Raw genomic sequence first — 27,528 nt, 5'->3', positions numbered from 1 at the left:
GGGGCAGTGAGGCCCATTCGGAATCGTTAGCCTGCGCTACATGTGTTCTCGCCCTAAGGCATACTGCGCAAGAGGCGCCCGCTGGCCCATCTGCTCCGTGGTCCGCCACGGCGGGCGCCTGCGCACCTGCCAGCGTCAAAGACGCGGTCGCTGAATACTGTCTACTTGTCTCTGTACAGCTGTGAATGGAGACTGAGTATTCTGACAGAATCTTCGACTGCGAGCATTCAGCCGGCTGTATCGTAGTTTGGACCTGCCACGAAAAAGACGTGCAAGAATCTATCGAAACCCGTACCAGACCTTCCTTCAAGACATAAAACGAACTCGGCCAGGGCCATGGCCCGGACCAGAAGTGCCAACATCAGTACGGAGAACCGAGACACAGTGACTGCCACATCGCCACGTCACGGTGTCAAAAACTGCTTGCGCTGCAGCTGCCGCATCGCTAGACACTCGGTTACTGATGGCTGGTTGAAGAGTGAAGGTACCGGACCACAGGCACGGCTTTGCCATGAAGCCTGATGAGACATTGTTGAGACTGAGAACCCAACAGGGGCAGACCACTCCAACTGCCCTGCCTCTGACATGCGACCGTTTACGACACCTCCGGGACTGTATATGGACGAGGCACCGTTCAGCGGAGGAGACACTTTCATCTTGTTGTTGCCACCCCCTTGGACGAGTGGCCCAGTGCGGTTCTCATTGCCCTTGTCCTCAGCGTCCGGGAGAGACCTCCGGCGTTGCCTTGGTATTGAAATGCCGCCCTGCCTCTCCGGAGACTGTGTAGCGTCTTGCTCAGCGAAGAGATAACGAGCCATAGTTACTTCCATAGACATTGATGAGAGGGTGTCCGGTGGCGGGGGGTAAGACGCCAGTTCAAACAGGTGCAGCCGTGGCCCTGCATCACGCATGCACAGAAGAGGAGTAGGCAGCTGTCACCTACAACAGCCTGTCCACGGTACGGACAAAGCGCTGAGTCGCCCAGCTTACCTGGGACGAAATTGTACGGCGTGTGGCAGTAGTGGCTTAAAGACTGAAGGTGGCCGATGCGAACCGAATCAAGGCTGAACGACAACAAAGAAACCAGACACGACGTCTTTTTGGCTACGATGTCGGGAGGTAAGGCTCTGTAGTCACCGGGATGCAAAGTTTTCACGTGTTGCTCCCGCTTTTCTTTTTCTCCAGTATGCTACAAAGCTGTTCAGAGAAGAAGCACAAGGCAATGAAATATTCAGCCGTACTCGAGATATAGATTCCGATCCCACGTGTCGTCGAAACCTGTCGTCCCTGGAGAAAGATATAGACCTGGATGCGAGAGTTTTGCTTGGAGAATCGAAGCACAAGCTGGAGACTTAGCCACCAAGCATAGACATGTCTCTACTCTCGCTTTAACAGCCGCATAGGCTCCAGTGTCGAAGCACCTGCTGAGCTGAAGATGAAAGAGACAGACACAAACACACTGTCACACACGTGTTGACAGACAAGGGTGCACGGTGTTAGGTCGGGACAGTATAATTGAAATTCGATTCTTCAAGGAACGCGTGAAGAGCAACCCGGAAGACTGAGCCCTTCAATCCATACTCCTTCTGAATGTACACAAGATTTGCACAGGAATGAGTCATCTATGCCGTCATCTGAAGACGGCATTCGCATCGCCGAACCCCCACTCCCTCCTGTTCTCGAAGGCAGTGGCCCCATTGGCCGTGTATACGATGCCATGGAGATCATTCAGCTTGTTCCTACCTTCGAGAAACAGAGAACAACCCGAGGCATGAACTCAGGATATTTGAGAGCAAACTTTGTCATAGCAGTGATCACGACACAAATGAAACATGGTGTAAAAGCCCGCTGTCGGAGCTCCTGCTGGTCGGCTTCTTCTTCTGCAGGCATAACATCACCCCCGTCACCACCACCGCTATAAGGTCTTGAATCGTCATCGCTGCTTGTCTCATCTTCAGATGAAAAATCAGATTCACCTGCACGGGACCCCCAACAACATGAGCACAAGCAGATATTTCTAAACTTGTTCCTTTCTAGTGTCATCGAAAAGAAGGTTTCAAGAGAAACATTTCAGCGAGAAAGGAAAGAAAGAGTTACACAGTTCGTCGACCCCGGAGGACGCAGGTTGTCCCAACCATCACACTAAACGAGAGGAAAAAGAGAACCTCCCGCTGTCATTCAACAGATTTGTCCATCCACATGAAACACCTCCCCTTGACTGTTCGCGAACTTGGGAAAGAAAAGACCCAGGAGTAGATCTGTGTAAGCAGAATCAGACAAGAACTCTCTTCACGACAATGATAAAAGTACCGCCAAGATATTCCGAGGCTTTTCAGCCGAGGGTGTAAATACACGCGAGAGCTCAAAGGAGATCGATCCACACGTACACATCATCTGCGTCTACACCAATCTCGGTTCAGATTGCTTCGTCACGAAGAAGTACAGCGAGTTACCGAGATCCTAGCGCGGGAACAAAGACACCCCACAAAGATTTGGCTGTATACATGTCATCTGAACGAGGTGGCTGCACTCAGTACGTTAAGTCTACCCTTTAGCTTTTGCCCTACATCGGTTTGTAGACTCCATCAATGTTTATGCATGTTATCCTGTCCCCACCCCTGTCTTTCCTTTTGTCTTACTTTCGTCACTGCTACTTGTGGCTTCCTTCTCATCACTAAAGTCTTCTCTGATCGGAGAATCCTTCCCTCCTCGGCGACCTCCCCGTCTTCTCCATGTTGTATCATGATGTCCCTGGTCATCAGTACCAGCCGATGATGTCATTTCTCCATTCGAGCAGCATCTACCTATAGGGGCTGAAGCATCATCTCCACTGTCCCTGAAGTCCAAGTTACGCGGAGAACTTCCGTCACGCTCCCCCCCCCCTGTCTTGTTGCAACTATTTGGGAGACTCGAGATTGCGCAGTCACCAGAGGCCGAGCCAACACCAGATGGCCGACACTGTCCTCCTCTGTCCTGTACGACGTTCTCAGGGCTTCCCGCAGCTGCCGGTGCCATACAGACGGCAGATCCTGGTAGCATTCTTTGTTGATTCGAGTGGTGAGAGGGAACTGGGGCAGTGCTGTAAGACGAAGACGAAGTAACAGGGACAAGACCGCAGTCTCGTGCTGATGAAGAAGGAAAGCTTGCCGGTGGTACCCGTCTCCAGGATGCGATGGCCTCGTATGCTAGACTCTCTAGTGCGTCAAAGAAACTTGAAAAGAGCTATAGGAACACACCAGAACACAGAAAAACTGAAGACAAGCTTTTGCGGTGACCCTTAGCTAGCTCAAACTTCAGTCCCTTGTGAACACAGGACGAGAAGTCAATGACTTTCTTCTTGCTCTCTCAACGTTCGAGCCTTACTGGTAACTTGCTGATGCCACCGGCAGGAGGGGACCCACGTACAACAGAAACCAACCTACGTCCTCACTTGGCAGCGCAAGCCAATGGATGCATGTATTCAAGATACAAACAACTAAATTACATATGTATATGTATATGCATATAAGCTGACAGAGATTCTAGAGTCTACACCGGATAATGTGACTCACCTCAGCGCCAGCAGATCCGCCTCGTCGAGAAATCCACGAAGCTACATCTGCATCCGATCCGAGGACGGATCTTCCATTCAACAGCCCCCCTTCCTGTATCCACCGTTCATGGCTTAGAAGATGAGGAGACGCGTATTCCCCCATAACCCAGCAGAGATGTCTTGCAAGAAGAGCTCCACGGGCCGTAAGATGTCTTTGAACCGCATGCAAGATCTGCGTTCGGAGTGTAATCTAACAAAAGAGCACCACAGCCGAATCAGCGCACGAGTCCCTGCTTCTTACCTTTCTTCTCTATCACGATCCCCCCGGTCTGGTTCAACACGACACACCCATGTAAGACAGTGATGTGCATCAAGCCGACTTCGTGTTTCTAGCATCACCGAGAAATGAAACGGCTACCCGTAGCTATGTAAAGGATGACCCAGGGCCAAAGCCCGTCATGGCTCCTCTGTCGCCAGCTGCCCCAGAAAGAAGAATCTCTACCTAGCGGAAACGAATCTTGGAAGGCGTGCTGAAAGAGTAGGCTCGTGCCGGCTGGGACATCTACAGGTGCAGTTGATTCTAAAATACCATTTCAAGGGGTAAGATAACTACACACACACGGCGGAAAAGGTGAACTCGGACAACAGTAACGACGACGCATATTTCTTTATTCTGCCCCTCAGAAGTCAGGAGATCACTTTAGCCCGACTACAGAAACCTCTTTCGCCCTCTTTGACGCGGCATGTCGAGCGAATCAATGACCCGCTTCCCGTATGAAGTGACATCATGCGATGAGCCCCGACTACGTTCCGCAGTCTCTCTTCATCGAGATTCAGCGCAGCAAGAAACAGAACTGAAGAGTGATTGATTCCTCGCGCAGCCCAGCACGGGCTCTGTTTGTTCTTCAACCACACGTACTTTTTTCTCGACAACAGTAGCACACCTTGCTTGCAAAGCATAGTCCGATAAGGGGCACTAAGATCGATTAGACACAAATTCCTTCAAGCCTTTGTTGTGTAATCACGTCGTATACAAATTTCGAGTTCCTACACTGTGAGTTCCTACAAATGAATTGATTGACCGTGTCTGACTGGGAAGTCTGAGAGGGTGCGTGCTGCTCTCATACAGGAGAATACAAAAATGGAAAGGTAGACGTACCACGAAGATGGGATACCGATGGAAGATGCGGAGAACCATAGTGAGGAAAAGTTTATTGAGGCTGTTCATGTAGAAGTCAACTGGGCAGAGCACGAGAAATCGCTCCAGCAGCACCCGTAGAACCTTCTCTGTTAATAGAAACATCAACCACCATAACTGGAGTTTTTCATGTGTCGATCTGACGCATGAACGACAACTGTAGGGCCCTGGCCCACTCGATAGTCCGGAGACTGCGTGGGGCGCTGATATTCCGTTTAGTACAAAACGCTTTGAACAGAACACAATACAAAGCCCCGTGCTTTCTTGTTACGAACTGTGACAGGGGTATCTCGCCCCAGAGATTAACTGAGGCGAATTCAAGTCGGTGAAGCTGGTGGCTCCTTCTTTCCCACACACGCACATGCAACACACCACGACATCCATCGATCTCTTCATGTTCACCAGATGCCCTAGTTACACTTCCAGCTTCAATGTCGTACGCCCATCCTCTCGTGCTGATGTGTGTGCAGCGTGATTTGGAAGCGTGTTCTATCACAGGCTCTGTCTACATATGCCACCAAGGCGGCATTCGCTAGTCAGTCTATCCGACCAGCAGAAGCTTATATATAACCCTCTCTGAGGAAATATCACCCCTAGTGCAACAGCTTCAGCCGACGATGTAGTGGCTCTTGCGGCGATACCTAGCCTGCACCGATGATAACGACGATGCTAAAGTGCAACAACCAAAGACTAAATCACTTCAACTCACCGCTTACCGATGTAGTGAGGTGGAGCCTCCTTGAGAAGAACGCGGAAATAAACTTGAAGAGAAGGAGGAACGACTTTGCAAACAGCTGACAGTCGGGCAGTAATCGGCAGTCGCCTGTCACATTGCACTACACGACACGTGGAAAACCATTCTCTTATAATCTTCTGCGGCACACAAGAGAACATATGAGCCGCCCTTCACTGGCGCGGAATACACATGTGAATCCAGCTCGCTACCCTAGTTTTGCGTATGAAGGCATACATATATGTTTAGAGAGAGACCAAACGAGACAGAAGAGAAACCTCGAAGAGTGATAACGATAGCGCGGGCAAACGCCCCCCGTTCTTGGTTGTATCCTCGTTATATTAGTGAACCTACTCTATGCGCATAACGGAAACTTCTCCAGTGTGACTCTTCTTCTCTCAGGGGCCTCCTGTAGTCCGTGTACGTCCAAGAGGATCAGCACTAGCCGAGAAGTTAGCCAATTATTGACACTGCATATGTTTTTGGAAAACTACAGTACTTGATCTCAGCGGACATTCCCACGCCCCTGAAGGACTACAGTGCTTGATCTCAACGGACATCGAACTACAGTACTTGATCTCAACGGACATCCCGACGCCCCCCCCCTCTCCCGGGCACTCCGATGTTGTGCGGTCTCTTAAACTTTCATCAAGTAACATCTCGCTGCGACAAAAAGCCCCGAAAAGTTTACCCAGATCTCTAGGGAAGGTAAAATCCACATCCCACGACTCCCGCCCCTCGCTCCACCTCTCGATGCCATGCTCCCGGTGCTCACTGAAAGGAGAGACCGTCCCCTCCCCCCGCGGACACAATGGCTATGGAGAGAAATCAGCTGTAACAGCTCCCCGCGCGCCTTCAAACACACTACCTGCTTCAGAAATAGGATGCTTCAGCGCCGTCGGGTGACTCAGGTAGGTGGGACAATCAGACAGGCAACCTACTTACCTCCAAACATTCTGAAGACTGTTGATGACGTCCTCATCTCCCCCTCCTTCCCAGACCACGCTTCCTCCAGCTGAGAAGTCCGGTCGCAAGAGAGAGGAAAACTGGAAAGAAATAGAACTCTCATATGGAACTGAAAAGACACTGCACTGGGAAATGCTTGGCCTGCAGCAACTCAGGCCTGAATCTATGGAAGGATAGACGCAGCGGGACGAACACTTCCAGCATGACAGAAGGACTTTGAGCAGAAACCTGTGGACGGACTGCTGACGGACGCGCATGCACAGCGGAAAGAACTCTAGGACGCAACACTCCTCTCTTCGAGTGAAGCATCCGAGAGGTGCTTTTCTTTCCACTCTGATTCGATGCTAGTAGAGTTACCAGACTACCAAGCTTGACTAGCCTTCCGGCACAAATCTTACAACCCATGAGAAGAGACTCGCAACGACGTTACTCCTATCTATCTATCTATCTCTTCTTGTACTCTTAGTCTTCCTCTCTCTTGTTCCATTCCCTTTCCCTTCCTTCTCCCCAACAGAAATCTTCTTCTTGTCCATTCCTTCCTTCTGTCCTAGAAAGTCATGCACCCCCATGGAGCCGATCTCTGCCTCTGTTCTGCAGTTCCGAAAGAACTTTCCTTAGTCTCAGCATAACGTCGAAGAGGATATTGACCTCAGCCCCTTCACACTCGATTGCTTCTGAAACTGCATACAGAACTGGAACTCTGTGTAGAGCTTCACCGACAACAAAGAAGAACTGCCTGCCCACTGTGATCAGGTTTCTCACGGGTCCTCCCTCCAACTTCAACAGACCCACCGGCTTCATTTCTCAGAAGATATTTTCGTAGAGCCGTCAGGAAAGGACAGCCACGATCACATGCCGCAGCAGCTGCAGCTGCTGCCCTCGCTGCGGCTCCACACGAGGCATCTTTTGAAGCACAAGAGGAAAGAGCACAAGCTGCTGCCGCGCCTTCTCGATCAAATCTCTCAAGAAAAGATGCTGTCAATGGCAAATCAAGGAGGGAATGAAGAACTTCCATGTACGTAGATGATCCAACCTGAGACAGGCACATACGTAGAGATGCCAATGGAACGAAGACCGTGACAATGATGAAGGCGTAACTCTGAAGAAGCACTTCGTTTCCGGCAGTGGTGACGGGATTCATGGCTGCATACCGACAGGATGTTTCACTCACGCTCCAGACGCAAGGGCTAGGCGGAGGATGACGCGAAAACTCCTGTGCAAATTTCGTGGCTTAACAACTTGGTCGTCCCTTCCCACAACCGGGTGCCTACTCCGCTACTACAGAGTTCTTACGTATCTAAAGATGTGTTTCTTGTCTATCTACAATCTGTTGAAGCACTTCTAGAGTCACGAGCCAAACGGAGCATGTGTCTGTGCGCTCGGGTGAAGACGCATGCTGTAGTTGCCCCTTTAGTCTGAAAGTGCTTCAGCATGTTGTAGATACTCAGGAAATGCACCTTCAGATATGTGAGAACTGTCACAGTGAAGAAATTCTTTTCACCCTACCAGTCCCATGAAGACAGTCAGCCAAAGTGGCGGAAGTATTGGACCACCAATACACCTGATCCCGAGGAAAAACCTGCAGGGGTGATCGTGACTTCATCACTCAGGAACCATGAAGGACGAAGAATAAATACACACGGCATGTATGTATACTTGGGGATCGAGTTCCTGGTCTATGTAGGACACATGTAGACCTCCAAAGAAAAGAAAGAATTGCTCAAGAGTTCTTGTCGCAGGTGCCTTCGCTTGAAGTAAGGAATCGCCCAACTTATTACATCGCAGAATCTACGCTGTCCCATAGACGTGAAGGGGGTACTACTAGCTGCTCATTGCAGACTGGATCTATCTATAGCCTTGTCTCGCCTCCTCTGTCGTCGTCAGAACCCATGTATACTCTCCAGCCCTGCCTAACCAACGTAGCAACAACCTCTCCTCATAGACACACCCTTCTCACTTAGAAGGGCATGATCATCTATAGAAAGGATGGTCAGGAAGTATATAAACAGAAACGATAAAGGGAGGTACATCAATGTAAACAACGCGTTGTGGTCGAAAGATAGTACATGAGCCCTTTTTCATAGGCTTGGAAACCGTGGATTTGTGCACCGACCTATGTCGCAGCACGGGTCGTACTGAGTCTGAGTAGTAGTACTGCTATTGGACCACTTACAATGGCTGGAAGTAAAGGTAGAAGGAGACTCCCAGCAGCACGGGGATGGTATGCGACGAGCTTGAAAATGACAGGAAAATACCTGCAATAACAGCGAGAAGACTGGAGAACGGAAAAACATCGATGGCTCCAATCAACACAAAAAGACATATCAAATCTAGTTAAGTATCCAGCATTCCAGCTATACACTATCTGTAACTACACTTGTAGTGCCTCCATAGGTATACACCAGATTGGAGCTAACAGCCGCCTACCAATCTACATTCCTAGGAGAGTAGTTGCTTACCGCAGAGGTACCAAGCCAACCATGAACTTTAGTAGCAGGGGGAATGCAATCGTAGTTGTTACAGGAGAGAAACATTGAGATCTCTAAAGGCCCCGGGGAAAAGAAGAGGCTTTTGCTGAGCTAGAAGGGAAAAACCAAACAAGGCGCCCCATATGAGAGATTGTTGCTTGTCCACGAAAGCACCACACTTTGCGAATACAGGAGAACCACTACCGAGGCTTTCAACGGGAAGAAAGAAGGAAACTCTGATACAAGCTATCAACTGTTTAAGCTTGTCACTTTTCGTGATAGCATCGCTCTACGCGAACAAGAGGAGGGCCGCAGCCAATCACGAAAAATCTCTGTACTGACATCGTAGTAGTTCTACATACCTCCTACCGGGCAGCAGCCGCTCCCAGTCCTTCTTCTTACTGCGAAGGAATAGAAGTCCACATTCGACAAAACCACAAGAGAGGGTAGCGAATAAGAGCTGAACTTACCGAGAGAAGAGACTCGACTTGACAATTAGAGCTTGAAGATTATTGTTGAAAAAAGTAAGAGCGCCTATTGCTAGCAAAACAGATCGATAGTAAACAGCGAGATGAGAGACGTATTGTTGAACGAAGAAGTCAAGAGAAAACAATTGATAAGGAGGGTGATGAAGATAAAAGTGAAAGACCGCTGTAAAGAGATGTAAACCGCCACCTACAGCTAAAGTCCTTTCGCAGACCTGATAAAGAAGCAACACAGGAAGGAGATCAAGGGGGCAAAACAAAAGTTCTCAGACAGGACCACAACAGGAAAGGAATACGGTGAAGATTTGTATGACCAAGAACAGAAACAGGGCCATACATCCACATACCCGAGCTACGGGGGATCACATACAATAGACACAAGAATGAGAAGAGAAATCTACTTGGACTGGAGAATTTCATCACGGGATGTACAGAAACACAAATCCACCTATCGTCCAGCATCACAAAAGCGCTATCACTACCAATCAAACTCACGGTCAGCCGGCTGTGCCTTGAAAGATGGATCACCCCTAGAATGCTTTGGATCATTCCCTTCACTAAGTTGAGCTTTGTCGTTCTTGAGGTAGACAAGAAAATCTTTTCATCAGCTAGATCTGCCTCTGTCCGCGTATGCTATCTCTTTAACGCCATCCACACATCAAGAGTTCAAAGACTCAAAGCAAAGTACAAATGCTGCCTCCCCTTACAGCTAGCAGGGCTCCCCCACCAGCATAGCAACGGTGTTCTCTACTTATCGAGTCCGATCCGTGCGAGAACACAAATGACAGATATATATATATATGTAGATAGGTGGGAGTACCTATATGTATCTGTCCTTTGTGTACATATATATATATATATATGACCTCTCATTGTGTAGCATATACGTGTATATATATATATATATCTGTACTTGAGTTGAATGAGACAAACCGCTGATTTGGTCCCGTCACCCCTACCCGTTTAATAGTTGGAAAGACAGTAGCGACTAACTCCGCGTCAGCACGGCATATGAGATCAAGAATCCGCATAGCCTCAACAGCAACAGCATCACACATTTGCATATCCCACACAGCTTGAGATACACCAGCCTTTTTCCCTAGAACCATAACAGGCCCACTATTGAAGAGATTAGCACCATACAACGCTGGCCCTACTCCCCCTATTCCAAGCGACTCCCCCCCTACTCCCCCTGCCCCTCCTCTCAGACCCTTAGCTGCAGAGAACCCGCTCCCCCCTCCCATAAGGGCCCAAGAGCTTGTGCCGCCGCTTCCACATCCGCGGGCTGCTCCTGCTGTTGCTGCAGCTGCGGCTCCGGTACGATGAACTATTTGCTGGTGACGAAGGACTTGTTGCCGTTCAACCTGTTGGAGAAGCCGTAGACAATAGCTAGCCACAGCTGCTAAAAAGGGTCGATTGAGACGAGGTCCTGCTGCCTCACGACGGATAGAACTACCATCACCAGTACCACTACTGCTAAGAAGTTTCTCTTGTGCCGATGTGTACATACACTGAGAAGCGGAAGAGGACGAGAGAGGTGTGCGATGACGACTTGAGGAAGGGGTTTGAAACGTTGGAGAATGTGAAGGTCGAGAGGTATCCGGGGGACCAGTACAGGACAGAGGAGGGTTTGATGATCTTTTTGACGTGTGATGGAATTCTTCTGATCGAAGGCCGGGGTCTTGTTGAAGTAAAAGAGCAGAGCTTTCAATAGAAGGAAAAGAATGAAGGGAAGCGTTGCTTAGCAGGTCTGTTTCTTCTTTATTGTAGGAGGTACCTCCCACGCCCTGACTGTTCTTTGAATCACCCGAAGTACTGCGAACCACAAGACCACGTTCATCATGAAATCGCCGGGTCATCTGTAGAAGTCTCTGGACAAGTAAATGCATATCTTCTCCTTCACCTGTGGATCTGCCTTCCTCTAGGCTATCTCCAGGAAAAGGTTCATCTATTTCATCCAGTTCTTCTTCAATCACTGATTCGTTCGAGGGTATGTGCCTCACGCGATGATCCGACCAACGGTCATCATTACGAGGACCGCTATTACACCCCTGTGGATCACTGCTGGACGGGTGCTCTGCTGACGAGTGAGGGGACGGCTGAGAAGGAGAGGGAAGGAGAGCTGACCGAGGAAGAAATCCGAAATGAACGAGCTTGTAAACAGCATCTTCTTCTATTTGCTTTTGTCTGGGGCCACAAACATCATCGTATGAGAACTCATCTTCATACGCGAACAGCACCTCTATGTGTATATCTATGTATATATATGCGACGACTCCTGCTAGGTAACTTCTAGTTCTCAAGGCAACCGCGTATCTCTATACACCAGAATACATCACGAGAAGGAATCTCGCATGCGGGCCCGCGAACAAGACAAGCGCAGACTCTTTCATCACGACCTACACACACATCGTCAACCTGTATCTGATACAATAGAAACACTCACCCTACAGGATACAAAAGCAAGAACAGAGAAGACGAGCAGTTCGCGTTCCACGTGCAATGGAGACATCCACATAGTATAACATGTCACCAAGAGGACGTCTCCGTGCTGCGAAGTATCCATGACCGGCTTTTACACAAAGAAATCCCAGGCGGTCATTTTTCGAGAGCCACCAGAACAACTACTGCAGAGTTCTTGACAAGAAAAAGTCGTTTTTCTGTAACAGTGGCTTGAATTCATAGTGTCGAAACTTAAACACACACTTCATATAGATGCTTCCCGTCTCTCCCCGTGACCAAGTCTCTGATGCTCCCTCGAGTCATTCTAAGTTTTTTACAGGACTAGCTAACTAACTAAAAGTCAGCTGTATCCAGAAGATACAACTGTGTGGCCGACTATCACTATTCCCCTCATATCACTGACACGAAAAAGGACTCCTTCTCCCGAATCATCCATCCTTCTCTTCGGTAGACTCAACAGACGCTAAAGAAAAATGATCAAACGTTGACCATGGGAATGTGTCCTCTAGCCCAACTACAAAACACTTCTCCTCTACTTCCCCTCCCTCCTGGCGGTAAAACAATAAGGAGCCTCCCTTCCCGCCAATGATTTTCTTCATACACGTGCCGATACTAAACTTCATTCAAGAGGAGTGCCCCAGGACGGTAACACAAGAATGCAACTTTTCTTACGCCATACGCAAGAAGACACATGTTTCCCCACCCATATGAAGTTAATGAAATACAGAGTTCTGTCGTTCTATATATAGAGAGACAGAGACAGAGAGATGCCGAGATACTTATCTATCTATCTAACCATCTATCCATCTGTCTACCTTGAATTTTCCTACCTATCTACTAGCTTTCTATATATTATGCACCCTGGTAATTAGAATGGAGTCTACGTACCTCGCGAAGAAGATCTGTTGATTATAGACGGTAACAAGCCATTCATAGAGAGATGAGAAAACTTGGACGTTGAGTAGACGCTCGTCAGAGTACTGTTCTACGACACATAGACACGTAAACATTTCCCTGAAAGAGAGAAACAAAAGACAGTCACCCGCTAATCATTGATTCTGCAGCTCCTATGATGCTCAGACAGTTGGTATCAATTGACATACGTCGTCGTTATCCAGATACATATACACATATACATATATATGTCATACCATAAGACAACGGCACAGACGTAGCATGTTGCCGTTGTCGTATCCTCTGAGACAAGGTGGGTGGGTGGGTGATCTCAAGAGAACGAGTTATTACTGCGACTGGAATCCAGAAAGTATCATGCTCTCCTACACGAATAGAATGAAGGAACACGAAGTGAGCGCACTTCGTTTCACGAATTGTTGAACATTCGGATACTTGGGAAAGATTGAACTAGTTCTGCAAGAAACTACCTCAGCCGCTGAAGAAGACCCGTCTGTCCTCTGGCGGTAGGACCGCAGGAGCTTTGAAGGGAAAAAGACCCGCAGGCACGGAAAAAGACACAGGAAAGCCGCCACGACCGGACAGCAAGGCTTTGGTTGTAGGATTTCAGGGTACTACACACCTATCGCGTCGCTCCAGCATATGATGGGCGGACTTCGTAACACCAGAAGACTTCAAGCGGTGAAGTGTCTTCCCGGCTATTCTGTCTAAGGAGGGTGGAACGACTACGAGAGAGAAGAGAAGAGCGATGCGCAAACGTCAGTGTGGCCATAGCTATAGACACATATATGTATGTGCATGCAAATACAGGAGCCCAGGTCTCTACATGTATAGATGGACAAAAGAATTCACCGTCTGGTGATAGCAGTCTGCGTACGTGAAGCCTTTGAAATGTCTGTGATGTTTTACCCTGGCTCCGCAGAGGCTTCCAGCTGACTTACGCGGATCGCCTTTCTACAGGCAGCCCAGGAAAGGTCTCGACAGGGAGACTTACCGACTAGGTTTCCCATCAGCTTCCATGACAGTTTTGTTTGACTTGTCTCCTCCCCAAAGACTTTTGAGCATCTTCCATCCCCCTTTACTCTCTTCACGCTCAGCTTCACGCTGAGCATGCAACAGAATCCGAGCACTCCATTTCTCCGTTCTCCGGACCAGACGTCTCAAAGTTGCTGTCCACCATTCTTCAACTGTTTCATTCTTCTGTCCTCCCTGCTTCGGTCTCCCGTACCCTAACCCTTCCTTCACCTCACCCCCCCCGCGGTCCAACGCTAACGTGTCTTTCTCTCCATCTACGAAGGGCACAGAGGCGTGTTCATACATCGCCTCTGCCATGTTACCAGTACTTCCGCCTCCAGGAGGTGGAAAGAGACCTTTGGCGGTGAAACACCGTTGAAGAAAAGCCAAGAAGCAGCACAAAGAGATGCGACGTAAGGCCGTTGGAGGGCTTAGGGGAGTCTTGTTGAGTCTGTTGGATGACGGGACATATTCAACTGGTGGAGGGAAGATGAAAAAGCCATTTGCTTTTCGTCCTCCTCCTGAAGGATATGCTACTACTGGTGGTATGCGGGTATTTGTAGGGCCAGAACCCCCCCGTGTTCGTGTGCTTGTAGCTCCAGGTGTACATAAACTGGGTGTTTGCATGCGTGCAGAGATATTTCGAGAAGGCAGAGTTGCCGATAAACTTCCTCCGCTTCCAGTCCTGCACGGGACGTTAGGAGAGGACAAAGGGGTAGGACCAGGTACATCTGAAGTTACCCTGCACGGTGCCGCAGATGACGACGGAAAGAGAGACTGTAAGACGGGATGAGCTGATGCTGCAGAGGAGGTTTTCTTACCGAAGAGAGAAAGAGCAGCTGACGCCCTGTTGGCCATAGTCACTTGATCTTTTCCAGGTTCACCCCCCGGAGCACAGCTCACTCCTTTTTGTACAGAAGGCGTCGCAGAAGATGAACCGAGAGAAAGTGAAGTTCGACCAGGTAGTCTTTGAGCGAGAGATGATAGAGGTGACCAAAGAGGAGGGGTGGAGTTTGTACAGCTGGAAGCCCCATTTTGACTATTCCAAGAGCCGCCGCCCGCAGTCGGAGATAGTGGAGAAGAGGCTCGCTCTCCCGCACGACAAGGCCCTCGTCCTCCTACTGTCTGAGTCTGATCAGTGCCTGTAGACCCAACTGCGGAATGATCGGCTACGAGTGGCACGTCGACTCTTCCTGAAGAATCAGTAGCACTCTCGTCACTATCATCATCATCGTCTTCATCTTTCCCCCAAGCAAAGTCACCGAAGATTCCTGCATGCACGGTCATTTTCTCGGAGGAAAGAGCAGCTTTGGAATCAGGAGGAGTGAAGGTGAGCCAGGCGACGAAATTCTGAACATTAGCGAGAAGAAGATCTGAAGGCCTTAATTCTGCTAGGAGAGAAAGAAAGCACGCAAGTTGACTTGGACTGTAGAAACTCATATTTCCGTTGAAATTCGAGAAGAAGAAACCGGGAAGTTGTCCAAAGACAAGAGGTGTACTGGACGAGAAGCCTGACCTTGAAAGACTATCTCCAGTTGGAGACAAATGAGAATAGGCAGAGGCATTAGAAAGCACTCGTCCACTGCGAGGTACCATCCGGCTATTTCCTCCACCCCAGTACACATCACCAGAACGAGAAGAGGACTCGACGCTTGAGCCCCGTGCAGGAAAATTCTCTTCGCCTTCGACAACGACATCTACAAAGAGAAGACGTGGACTACCATCCCCCCCCACCCCTCCTGGCGAAGTCTCGGAGCCTGGAATCTTAATTGACGATGAAGATGAAGAGACAGAAGTAGAACAAGGAGTAGAGCATTTCTCAGAAAGACTTCCATCTTCAAAGCTTCTTCCCTCTGACGGGTGGCCATCTCGGCAGAAGACTCCATCACCAGCAAGTGAGGTCGTCAAAGGAGGGAGGTGGGAGGAAAGAGAGGAGACAGAAAAGAGGCTAACAGGTGGCGATGAAGAGATGGCAGCTAACGTCTTTATAAGGAGGGCAGCTAACAGACGTGTAGGTAAGCTGGCAAACTCCCCACTACTCACTAACAACGCGTAGAGCTCCAGTTGCACACGGTGTATTAACAGGCGCATATATGATGCCTGAGCGACAAGAAGGTAGGAGACTCGCATCCAGCCGGAGAAATCTTAGTGAAAGTTTCAGGATAGCGGAAGTCTAGTTCACGATATGGAAGACAGTGCAGAAGCAGAGTGAAGCAAAGGGACTGATTGCTCGCCTAACTTCTGGCTGCCCATGGTGTGAAACCCCAGGTAAAACCACCCTCTGGAGACCTCTTTATGTGCATAAAGATGTCCTCGCCTCATACTAATGTCTCAGGAAAGCGTACATATGTGCTCCGCAATCTGTACGAGACGACGAGAAGCTTTGGGAAACCTGCTCAAGCAGCCCTTTCTTTGCAGCGATCAGTACACTTGAGTATCAGCGGGACAGTTGAAGGGACATAGCTCTTACAATCACATGGGAAAAACTCTTAAGACACATGCCAGGCATTTGCATTTGGGTACATAGAGTGAATAGCTAGTGCAGAAGAACGACGATAGTTTGAGGAATATATTCTTTCCTCTCCTACCCACTAGGAGTTTATGAACGCTTTCACTTACGTTCTGGTTATGAGCCGAATCCGTGAAGAGACCAGGAGTGAAGATGTTCGTAAGCAAGAATGCATGCAATCGTTGCATCGAAGCTACAACCTCCGATCCGGCAGTCAAAGATCCCCCTTTTCCTTTGCTAGCAGAGCTCCCACCACTTCGATGCTGACGTTGTAAAACCGCTGCAAGGCCTTCCAGAGCACTAGCAAGAGTTGAAAGGGATCCACTCTTGGTAGTCAGCATCCTGACTCAGGTCGAGTGGAACGAATAAGAGGCTGGACTAAGAAACAGAGTTCGTAGCTGGAGTGTTAAGGAAAAGGGAGACAGAGTCTGCTTCTGACAGAGACAATGAGACTGAACCAGACGAGGAAATGAAAGACAATCGGGACTGAAGTAAAAAAGCTTGGCGGGAAGGAGATAGGCCGTTGACCGCTCACATCGTTAGGCGGCGAGATACACCGAAGAATCTACAGAAACACAGGTAGGACACAGATGAAGGTACGGTTAAGTGAAAGGAGAGAGATACATGTCAGTAGGAGTGGTAAGGGTTAGAGGCAGGAAAAGGGAAACAGAGTCTCTTTCATGTTGCCAAGGCGTTCCGACCGAGGAGGAAGACGGAAGGGGTTCTCAAAAACCAAGCCTTTTTCCGTGTAGCCATGCTTTAGTGTGTGCAGACTCTCAAAAGTGGTGAGCGCGAAGAACAGAGGACGAGAGAAGGAGCAGAGGAAACACAGGCGTAGAAGCACCGCCACAGGGAGTGTGTCATCTGCCAGAGTAGCGTGGAGAGATAGCGGCTCGATGAGACGGAGGGGGCAGCCACATTCGTAAGAGAAGATATTTTTGACTCGGAGAGAAGTTAAGATAGTTGCATGCGTTTGAGTGACGTCGGAAAGGACCATCAGAAGGAAATGGATTGACCAAGAAGCAAAGTGTCTTTGCCTCGGGCCCCTGTCTGGCGTACTGCATGTAGTTGGCTGGACGTGAGACCAGACATGAACGCTCTGAGACTCTCGATATGGGGTGGGACGATGGTTTCTTTGTGTTCTACGAAATGGATCGCGGAGAGATGAGTGAAAAGCATCTACGGTACCAGTGTTCGTCTTGAATCGCAGCCATCTTGCACTGCAGACCAACTACCTGGACGCCCCTTTGTACGTCAGAATCCTTCGTCTCTCCACCGCTTCACTTCACTTGGCACCGGACTGCATCAGTTGCAGGCCGAGTGCCCTCCCAAGTGACGACGACGGAAGCTTGCCTATCGGTCCCCGGAGCGAGTACAGCATGGACGGGAACTGCATTGGAATGAGCTGCGCCCTGTTTACTAGCCGGACGCTGGTACTCACTGGGCGACGCTGACACACACTAAGCCATCACGGGCTCACACGGCGAACCTCGGGATCGTGCAAGCAGCTGACTGCAACTGTTGTTAACTTCGCTTTCTATGAATGAGGAAAAGTCGAACACCTCTGCTCCGCGAGGTCAGCAAAGTGCCCACGCTCACTACGCATTCGGCAGCTTACTAAGGGTTCAGCGGGGGACTCTGAACACGGTATCGTAGCGCTACGGGAAAGCCGAGAACGTCCCCGCTGCAAAGCCACCTGAGTGACGCAGTCTTCCTTTTTTCTCTGCTCTCTCTCTCTTTTGTGAATTTCTATATATTCTGTACTACATGGCGACGTTCTAGTTGCAGCTGTTGCTATTCCGAAGTGGCGGCAGACCTAAGTACTGCCTCTGCGGCGTCAACAATAGCGGGCGTAAGCTGAGTGTTGCTGTACTGACCCATTGACAAGCCGGTAGCTGTAGGAGCTTGCGTATCAGCAAGCGAGCCTGTCGTGCCCCTACGTGACTCTGCGATCCGATCGCTCTCCGAGAAGCACCGAAACGCTGCTGCTTCCCAGGGGTCTAAACTTGATGAGCTTTGAGACGTTGCAGGGGGGTCTTGCTCCGAGTTTCTTAACCTTTTCAACTTCTGCGGTGCCGATTTCAAGTGATGCGTTCGGACCTCTCTTCACCGAGGTGAGGTGTCGGAGCTCGGGCGGCTGCGGGTGATGATGGCCCAACCGAGCAGCTAGCCGCCTACCGTAAACGGACGGTCGAGTTCACTGCCCGCCGGAATTCCTTTTCTCTTTTGTGCTTGCCCCTCTACCCCCAGCTTCGCACTGCAATAGAGAGGAGCTTTCTTTTACCAAGAGTCGAGTATTGCCTGCGGCCTGTTGCAGTACCGCTGAATCTCCTTTGTCCTTGCAGGACTCAAACCCCCTGTTTCTATCGAGATTTGCTTTGCCTCAGTTCTGCAGTTCAGTAAGGACATGCGCGCACTTTTCCGCGCTTGCCGATTCTTCTTCCCGTTTGGGTAGCTGTCTCAATCGCTTGTCAGCTCGTCGGCAGCGAACGTCGTGGGGCCTGAACTTTTTTCCTGTACACCAGGTTCGGGGGTTTCGCAGCGGTACCATGCAGCAAGCACCACAAGCATCAATTAGGGCCCTCTCTCCAAGTAAGAAGGAGTCGCCTAGTTCGCCATCTGTGGAAGACGGGGCTGTGGCACCCGTGCTGCTTTGACTTTAAACCCAAGCTGGCACCCCTCGTTTTCTCAACGACACGGTTCGCGACCAGCGTCGCCGTGTCCCATGCTTCCGAGTGCACCAGACATTGTCTTGGACACCGGTTCAAGGCGAGGCCCCCGAGGATCTGTCGGAGAGACCCCCAGCGCGCGCCTGCGTGCCTCCCAGCTGCTTAATGGTGCTTAAGTGTCTACTGTCCGACGTCTGTCCCGCCTGGTTGCCTTTGGACTGTCGACTTTTCCCCATAAGCTCACTCTCCCGCGTCGCTGACACTTATATCGCATAAAGCTCAACTCAGTGCCCTACAATGCGCCTTCCCCTCTACCCGCGTCCGCTCGACCGGTCGGCTGCCGTTGCTGGGTTTACTCAGCGCCGATCGTCTGCGCTCGCGTCTGGCGCACAGGATGTCACGAGTTCCTGCTGGGTTTTTTTCGCAAACTTTCTACATTAGACTCCGGCTGTTCAGTTGCGTTGGCATCCCTAAATCTTGACTTCTCTTTACTGTTGTCTCTTCACACTTTGTCCGCCATGTCGGAGGGCTCCACATCAGCTCGGAGCACACCTCGCTCCGGCACTCTTGGGCCGTCTGGGAAGTATATGAAGGACCGTTACCTTCGAGAGATGGTGCGTCTACGAGCGGGTCATTACAGACGGATAGCCTTGGGGAAACGCCTCGCTCTCTTTGACATTTTCCTTCAATGTTCCACATGCCAGCGGGCCCCGGAGTATCACTTGACTGATCCATGGCTCTTGCCGTCCAGTCGTTCCTGGGTTACTCGGAAAGCTCCGAAGAAGTCGAAGTCATCGTCTCGTCATTCCAGAAAAACGCTGCCTTCGCCTGACCGTCCTGTCCCTCGCCCGTCCCCGGATTCCCCTCCTCGCTCTCAGCACACTCCTTCTCCTCCTTCCGTTCCTGCTTCTCCTCCAGCTCCGGTTCCTTCTCCGCCTCCGGTACCCACGCCCTCTCCCCCACCTCCTCCTTCCCCTCCTCCTCCCCCTCGTGTGGAACCCAGCGAGCCAGCGGCTCCTGAAAGTCCGCGCGCGCCTCCCTCTCCTCCGGCGACCAGTGCATCCATTCAGGCGAGAAAGTCTGAGAAGAGGTACTCCAGAAGAGCGTCAAGTAAAGGAAGTAGAGTCAGTTCACAGCCTGACCCGCAGCCACAGGTGGAGAAGAGGGCTTCTGTCAAGAAGGACGAAGCTGCTCTCTCCGAACGGACAGAAACGAAACCCTCGTTCGCTGAGCCTGAATCCATCCCCAAGGAGCCGCCGAAGCTGTTCCCACCCGCGGAGATGAGAGGACCGCCCACTCTGCGGAAATTAATGTCGAAACAGAAGTCAGAAAAGAAAGTTCCTGCCGAAAAAATAATCATTGCGATAGGATCTCTGAGGTAAGAAACGGAGCTGGGTCAACGAACATCTTCTTTTCCACGTTTCCTACGCTCTCGAGCAAGTAGGAATTCCCTTGCTTAACTAGTCTTATGAGGGGGACAGGGATATCCCCAGACAACTGGGGCCCGAGAGAGACAGTTCCTCCTATCACCGGAGACATCTGCATTTTGGTGCCGGGAAATCCGTGCTAGGTATGCGTCTCGTTTTCTTAGAAGAAACGTTTGCTCTGAGCTACAACAATATGTGGGTCTGTCCTCCGTTAGGGATGAGGGTCTCAGCGCTGACGCCTGTCGCGACGAAGTACGTGTGTTGCTTTTTACTCAGAGGTAAAATGAAGGTGCAACCTGAGGGGCGCATGCAAATGTTCCTTCTCTGCGGGAGCAGCCAGGACAATCTGGAAAAGGTACGGTAAATGGATAGCTGCTATATTGAGGCAGAGTTTTCTGCGTGGTGCCACCGGCGGGTTTTGACGGATGCAGAACAGTTCAAGGTCACAAACCACACAAAGAGCGTCTTTTGGGTCAGGCCCGGGCTGCGAGCCATGAGGCGTTAACCGCAGGGGAATGGACTGGTCGTTTTTGTTCTTTTCCGCAGCTCCTGGACCACAGCCGTCACAAGTCGGTGATGATTCCGGTTGAGGTTGACAGGACGGGGGAGTTCACAGTCAAGTTTTCCCACGAGGTAGGTCCGAGTTCGGCATAGGGCGCCTGACTCTTCACGTGGTGTCCGCAGTCGTAGGCAGGGTATGGTGTAGATGGAGAGCGACACAACTCACTACGATGTCCTGAATTGTAGCAGAAAAGGACTGAGCGGCGGTGGAACCAACCTCCGTGCGGGACCAGTTGGAGGCGTCCAGCTGCGCAGTCGGGCATAGAGCCAGCAGGGGAGGCTCGGAGTACTATGTCGCGCTCCTGGGAACTCTGGGAGGGCAGTCGAGATGATGAAGACAGAGCGTGCCGACGTTCGTCGTGACGGGCGTAGTTCCTCGGAGTAGACAGCTACACATATTCAAATGTTTTTCCCGAGGCCGGCGGTTTTTTGCCCAGCGCTCGCATGAGGCATCGATCTTTTTCGTTGTGAACCGTGCTGTTCTGGAAAAGAGAAGAGAGCTTCTCCCCTATTGTGGGTTGCCCGGCGATGGTTTGTGTTGCTGCTACAAATCTCGGCTCTTCTCTGTCATACAGTTCATTCTCCCGCTAGAGCCGCCACTGCCACAGGGCATGCGCGTTAGCGTTGTATGCACAAGAGAGATGACGAAGGTTGATGCAGACGGGAAGAGGAAGTATACCTGGCGCCTTAATGACATCGGGAGTATTGTTTCTCCGGTCCGTGACATGTCCATATCTCAGGCAAGTCCATCCTTGAAACGGCTGTTGATGTAATTCCTACGGCCGACTCTGGCCTGCTTTCTGAGGAGGGCAAGAACAAGACATTTATACAGTTTCAGAGGTTGCAAGCCTGACGGCTTGTACCGCCGGAAGTATACGCAGACTGCAGAAGACAACACGTTCCAGTTGTTCTTTAGCCACAGTTTCGGACGAGTTTTTTGTGAGTCGACCGGCGTGCGAGATTATTCCTGGGCATTCGCTGAAGAGGCGGCAGCTGACAATTTGGGGGGCAGTTCGCATTCATTTTTTTTTCCTTGCTTAGGAGATACTCGACGCCACACATCAGCATTGGCCAGTGTTACATGGCCTCTCAGCGTCTTTTTGATTTGTATTACCTTCTATCCGGCGCCGTCGTGTTCAATCTCCTGTGTGTAGGGGCTGGTGTCAACTCTCGATGACTGGGCGACCAGCGCGGTGTTGTTTAGTTTTAGAGGGGAAATCAAAGGGACGCTTCACTTGCAGATTCCGGTCGCTTCCTTGGACTCTCTCTGCTCCATTCCATTGAACCTCCTCGCTGCTTTGTGGTAATAGAATTCTCCTGAGCTCAGCGGCACATATTTTTGGTGCGGCGGTGGCTTGCCCGCGCCATTGTCCGCAAAGATCATTACCTTCTCTCGTCATGTGTACTTACAGAAGTGCTCACACCGATGCTTGCGAAGGTTTGAGTTTTTCTTCTATCAGCCGGTGCTGTGTGGGGCATGTTATTTTTCAGGTGGTTGAATGGGAGACTTATCCCGTCAAGCTCAATGCGCAGGCGAACTTCGACGCGTGTAAGTCCGTAGCGGAAGCCGAGCTATGCAGATGAGTTCTTCCGGCTCACCTCCCCCCCCGCGGTTGTCAGCCTGGGAATTGGTGTACGTTCGCACTTCAAAACGTTTCACACTCAGTGACAGGATGCGTTCGAAAAGTTGTGGTCACTCGAGAAATGCTGCTGAAAGCCTGAGGAAGTTGATGGCTCTTCTCTTCGTTGCACGGCGAGTCTGTCCATTTCAACTGCACGTTTATGTGGGCTTTTTGCGTATGGCACGACGTCGTCTTTCCGTAGATCGAGGACAAGGAGGTACATATGGCAGTAATCGGAAGGGGACTCGTCGTTTTACCTGGCGTTCAGAGCTCTTTTGCAGACACATCGGGACGTACACGGAGGACTGTACGTTCTCTTGTGTGCATGTGTGCCCTTCTCTGTTCCGTACAGTGTGCAACCCGAATTCAGTCAGACCACTGCTTGCAGTGACCGCAGTACACATCTGTATCTCTCTACAAGTGTGTGTACGTCAGTACGCACACGTCTACATGGTCCAACGTTGTGGCTGGGTGTTGCTTGTGCAGCGGACGTTGTGCTTGAGGCCAAGTTCATCCTGTGTCCTGTTGCCGAAGGGCCGCCGATACCACCGGATGTGATTGAGCCGTAGGTGTTTTGAAAACCAGCTTGCAGAAGTCTTCCAGTCTGCGCGTTTGTGAAGCCACTGGAGCTTACGAGGGTGCCGGAAGTAGCAGGTTTGCCCAAAAGACTGTCTCTCTCCCTATTTCGTGTGCTACACTACTCTTTCTGAGCAACGGTGCTCCAGGAGACGACCAGATCTGACAGTAGCAGCAGTTTTGAGGGCGATCTCCTTGCCGGCCTTCCTCTGGGGAGGAGCTGGACCGTGGCAGCAGGCTGCGCTCTTTTTCTCCATGGTTGAGGAACCATCAAAAGACGCTGACATCTACACACATAAGAGCTAGCACACGGGAACAGACGCTGCGCGGACGGGCTTGGGTTCACACGGAGATGGCAGAGATTCGAGCGGCCTGTCGTTGTGCCCTCACGTTCAAGCCTAGAAGCCAATAAGGAATCATACTTTTTCGTGTGTGTTCAGGTTAGCGGTGATGGCACTCACTGATCTGTAGTATCTGGTACCTCCACGCTCAACGGGATGCCCGCGAGCCGACGGACATTGTCCCGTATGCGCCCTTGCAGAATGTTGTGGGTTCCCTTTGGCCCGACATTGCGTAGAAACTTTCTGTGTTCCCCGCCTCCGACACTGCACTTTTTCCACAGGTTTAAGCCTCCGGCGCCTCCCGGTCAGATGAAAACCATTCAGAGGGAGCCGACACATGCAGCGGTGCCGCCTTCGCGCCTCAGACAAGCTGTCACTCGTCACGCAAGAATTGCCAGTGGTTCGCAGGCGTCTCACTGTTCGTCTCCTGCACCCTCTTGGAGGGAGCTTAGTAGTGAGGAAATTCTTGCTTCGCTGTCTCCCTCTACTTGCCGGTCAGATGTGAGTGGGCTTTCATCCTTTCGGTCTTCAACGCTCCTGCCTCATGAGCTGGAGAGCTCATTAAGGGCCACGACGAAGCAGGCTTCAAAGGGAGAGACAGAGGTCATCCTTCCTGCTACAGCGACACAAGAAACACGCCAAGGGAGAGGACTAGTTACGAAGCTGAACAAGGAGAACAGGGAAAGCAGGCGTGACCCAGGTGCCTCCGGGGAAATTTCGGACGACGGGTCCTACTCCGACTGGTTGGGAAGCTCCGTAAAACCGCGAGCGCCACTCGCTCCTTTGCGTGACGGGCAGCTTTCTTCCGGAGGTCTCGGGAGGAGGAGAATCTATCAGGAGAGACCGTCAAGCAAAACGAGTGCTTCAACAAGGCCTCCGCTCGCCGAGAAGCGAGAAGATTCCATTGGGCTAGAGGAGAAACTCGTGGTTGATGCTTCCTTGGAAATCGAGTGTCGAACCGCATCAGCACGTCGTGCGCCCAAGAGGTCTACAGTCTCAGACCGAGCGAACAAGAGTGAGGCAGCACAAATAGCTTTTTCTGGCAGTCACGAGAAGCGCTCGATCCGTGGGTTCCCTGCCGGCGAGGCTGCGCTCGAGCGAGATTCTCAGCTATCTTCTCGCGTGAGTGAATCGTCGTCCCCGGGGGCCGTCGCGGAGCAGAAAAGCATGAGCAGAGGCATTCCCAGTCGGAGGCCTTCTCTTTTACGGGTCGCGAGGATGCCTCCTCCAAAGGTACACAGCGTCCACACCTCTTTCGGTCCACACCGCGGATCTGCCGAACTCATTCCGAGCTAGAGTTGAGTATGACCATACTTGCGGCCGCGGGTCGGACTTGGACCTTCTTGACGGCGAGAGAGCTTTTCGGTCTGCCAGGCTTTCTTGTTGCCGCCTGCTTGGTACATTGGTAAACTTGTTATGGCAGCCTGGCTTCGATGGTTGTTGGGTCTTTTTTTTCTCTCTGGAGACGGGATGCCTCGTTGCGTACAGGAGTGCAGCGGATGCCCGGTTGCTGCTGACCTCCTTGTGCAGCCGCAGAAAGCAGAGGCTGACGGTTGTGTGTTCGGTCAGAAACACCGGTAACGGCTACGGCAGCTTGTGGGTGTAGGGTCACAGCGTTGTGATCTGCAAAGAACAGGTGGAATGTCTTGCGGCCCAGCTGCGGGGTGTGTGCTGCCCAATGTGGACCGCGAAGTGGACGTGCCAACAAGCTAGAGAGCTGCTACGCCTCGGGTGCTAGACACGTGCACCGGCTGTATCAGCTCCCTCGTCCTTCTGCCGCCGGCCGCGTTTCGTTGCGGATCAGGCGTGGTCAGGGAGCGTACCACGGCTACAGCACTTCTCTACGGTTTTTATTTTCTCGGCTGCTGCAGCGTTGCTCGAATTCTACTAGAAGTGTGACCGCTGCGACATACTGGGATCGCATGTGTGTGTCACCCGTACGTGCGGCTTTAGTGTAGCGCCCAGCGGAGCGCCGCTCGCTACAGTTAGCTCACGGCAGCTCTTCTACTAGTCAGACCTTACACTCCCGGTACTTGGTACCCTCCGGAGCCTTCCCCCTCTGAGAGCTGAGTTTGATGCTTGCCCTGGAATGCGTCAGAAGAGACAGCCTTGCTGACAGGTGGCATGGAGCTCACACCTGCAATCAGTACAAAGCACTCCGTCCGTAGAGCCCAGCGCGTGCGTTACCCGTCTGCAGGCCTGGTAGAGATTTTTATGGAGCACATTCGGACAAGCCCTTGTCTGTGAGTGGCGGAGCAACCGAATGCAGCCCCAGTCCCGTGGTCGACCGAGAAGTGTAGTTCGAAAGCTTTGCGCCGCTGTTCCGGGATCTGACGTGACCGTCCTCGTTGCCGTAATGCCCACAGAAAACCACAAAGAACCGTGCACCTCTAGGCAATTTTGCTTTAGTCTCAGGCTTCTTCGACGCAGTCCTGTTTTCGGCTCAACTTGGATAAGCACCGGCACATACCGCGCGGGGACGCACATGCCCGCTGAGGATTTTTCCCCCCTTCAGAATCCAGTCCCAGCCTGTTGCCTGATTGCTGCCACCTCGCAACGAGAGGTCCGTAGAAATTCAAGTAGCGTTTCACCTGGTGGAAGTGCATAAGTGTGGTAAACTCGTCCATCACTCCAGTGGGACAGTGATTTTAATTGCGGATGAGTCCGCGAGCGTTCTGATGCCGCGGCCTGCCTATCCGCTGGCATAGACAACCCGGTGTGCCCTGCGCGGCAGCCCCCAACTTCACGTGCCCCGTGAGATTTGTCTCGACACTGTGCCGCCACATTGAGAACTTGAAACGCGGCTGAATTCCCATCTGGTAGCGTAGACAACTGGGGGTGCCGTGCGCGGCGACACCCCCCTTCACGTGCCCCGTGGGACTTGTCAACACTGTGCGGCACGTTGAGAACTAAAACTCTGCCGAATAATGAACCTTCGCATCCGGCGGCACTTCAGCGCTGCTCTGAGGAAGTCGTTCACTCCCTACCCTCTCACTTCTGTGAGGCCCCATGATCGGAGTTACGACCCGCCAGTCGCCGGGCGTTGAAGCTGAGGCCTGCTACACGGACAATCGAGTGACGGGCTGATCTTGCATGCACCAACTGATTCAGTTTCGACGAGGGGAAAGCCTCCCCTGTCCGCCCACCGTAAATCTGCTGAGGGCGTTGCCACGTTCTCCGCCGGCGCAGCAACGTAAAGGAACGATAAGGAGTCAGGGGAGTGACTGGAAAAAATATTCTTAGTCTCTTGTGTTCTACAGTGCAGGGCGCATACAAGGCTCCTCTCGGAGTACAGCAGTCCCGGTGGCGGCAGCGTAAGGTAGGGAGGCAGCGTGAGCACGCTGCTGTAGAGGAGGATGACGTGTAAGGCTGACAGATGACGCGCTGCGCCATTTGTTAGTCGTTGATGACGCCACAACACCTCCACGTCACCAAGCTACAGGACATGTGTTTCATGGCGTCTGTAGTGAAGCCTGCCGCGACCGACGTATGCTTGTATTGAGAGTCCATTTGTGGCCTCATTATACTCCAGCGTTGCGTGGGCTATCCTTGAAGGATGCCACCAGTATGGAACGGTTCTTTGTACTTTTTGTTTTTGTTGTCGAAAGGCGTTGCTTTGTTGTACCGTGGCGTTGCCTCCCCTTGGCGCCAAGCCCCCGAAGTCTATATACTTGCGAAACCGGGGTTTTTCTCCTCCCAACTGGGGACATGCTGCTGCAGTCGAACAGCCGCACGCGCCGCTCTCCGCGGACGCGCTTTGCTATTTAAATGGCAGGAGCAGCGTTCTACGTGGACCTCGCTTTGGCACTTGCGCTAACGCCAACGCCATCGCTTTGCTTCTTTTGTGGTTATTCTCGTTTGCTTTTTTTCCTCGCCAGTCTGCCGCGTACCCGTTCTCTTTTTCTCTTGCGGACCTCCCGCTTTTTTCTACTGCGGCTGAGGTGAAGCGCGCGTCGCCTTGAGGGAAGCTCCGGCTTTTCGACGTTCGGTGCTTTGTCTTCTGCAGATAATGGCTCTCTTCTCGGCGGCCCATCAGCATCTCTCTCTTTTTT

At 51.4% G+C, this 27,528-nt stretch overlaps 3 protein-coding genes across 3 annotated transcripts in view; 2 read left to right on the top strand and 1 right to left on the bottom strand.

Annotated features, from left to right (window-relative positions):
* Window positions 1-214: 214 nt before the first annotated feature.
* Window positions 215-17,336, bottom strand: CSUI_006103 (uncharacterized protein). Its single transcript, XM_068066268.1, has 15 exons — window positions 13,752-17,336; window positions 12,734-12,859; window positions 10,342-11,569; window positions 9,368-9,597; window positions 8,603-8,684; window positions 7,222-7,462; window positions 6,409-6,478; window positions 5,447-5,553; window positions 4,692-4,819; window positions 3,552-3,782; window positions 2,640-3,222; window positions 1,744-1,976; window positions 1,242-1,429; window positions 991-1,064; window positions 215-898 (listed from the first exon to the last, which is right to left on the bottom strand). The coding sequence occupies exons 1-15, from the start codon at window positions 15,899-15,901 to the stop codon at window positions 405-407; spliced, it is 6,165 nt and encodes a 2,054-aa protein (XP_067921759.1). The 5' UTR covers window positions 15,902-17,336; the 3' UTR covers window positions 215-404.
* A 342-nt stretch (window positions 17,337-17,678) lies between these two features.
* CSUI_006102 (uncharacterized protein) lies at window positions 17,679-25,494 on the top strand. Its single transcript, XM_068066267.1, has 7 exons — window positions 17,679-20,327; window positions 20,653-20,731; window positions 20,923-21,009; window positions 21,513-21,677; window positions 22,429-22,486; window positions 23,046-23,124; window positions 23,758-25,494. Exons 1-7 carry the CDS (start codon window positions 19,468-19,470, stop codon window positions 24,770-24,772), a joined length of 2,343 nt encoding a protein of 780 aa, XP_067921758.1. The 5' UTR covers window positions 17,679-19,467; the 3' UTR covers window positions 24,773-25,494.
* Window positions 25,495-27,001: 1,507 nt separating this feature from the next.
* CSUI_006101 (uncharacterized protein) overlaps window positions 27,002-27,528 on the top strand; it is a 12,325-nt gene continuing 11,798 nt past the window's right edge. Inside the window, exon 1 of the mRNA XM_068066266.1 lies at window positions 27,002-27,528. This exon is cut by the window's right edge and continues 8,435 nt beyond it. The gene's annotated coding sequence lies outside the window, so the exon portion shown is untranslated.

The sequence above is a fragment of the Cystoisospora suis genome, assembly GCF_002600585.1.
Source record: "Cystoisospora suis strain Wien I chromosome Unknown contig_3041, whole genome shotgun sequence".
In the NCBI taxonomy this organism is placed as follows: domain Eukaryota; phylum Apicomplexa; class Conoidasida; order Eucoccidiorida; family Sarcocystidae; genus Cystoisospora; species Cystoisospora suis.
The sequence above is the reverse complement of the archived record's forward strand: the minus strand, read 5'-3'. Positions and strand labels throughout refer to the sequence as shown.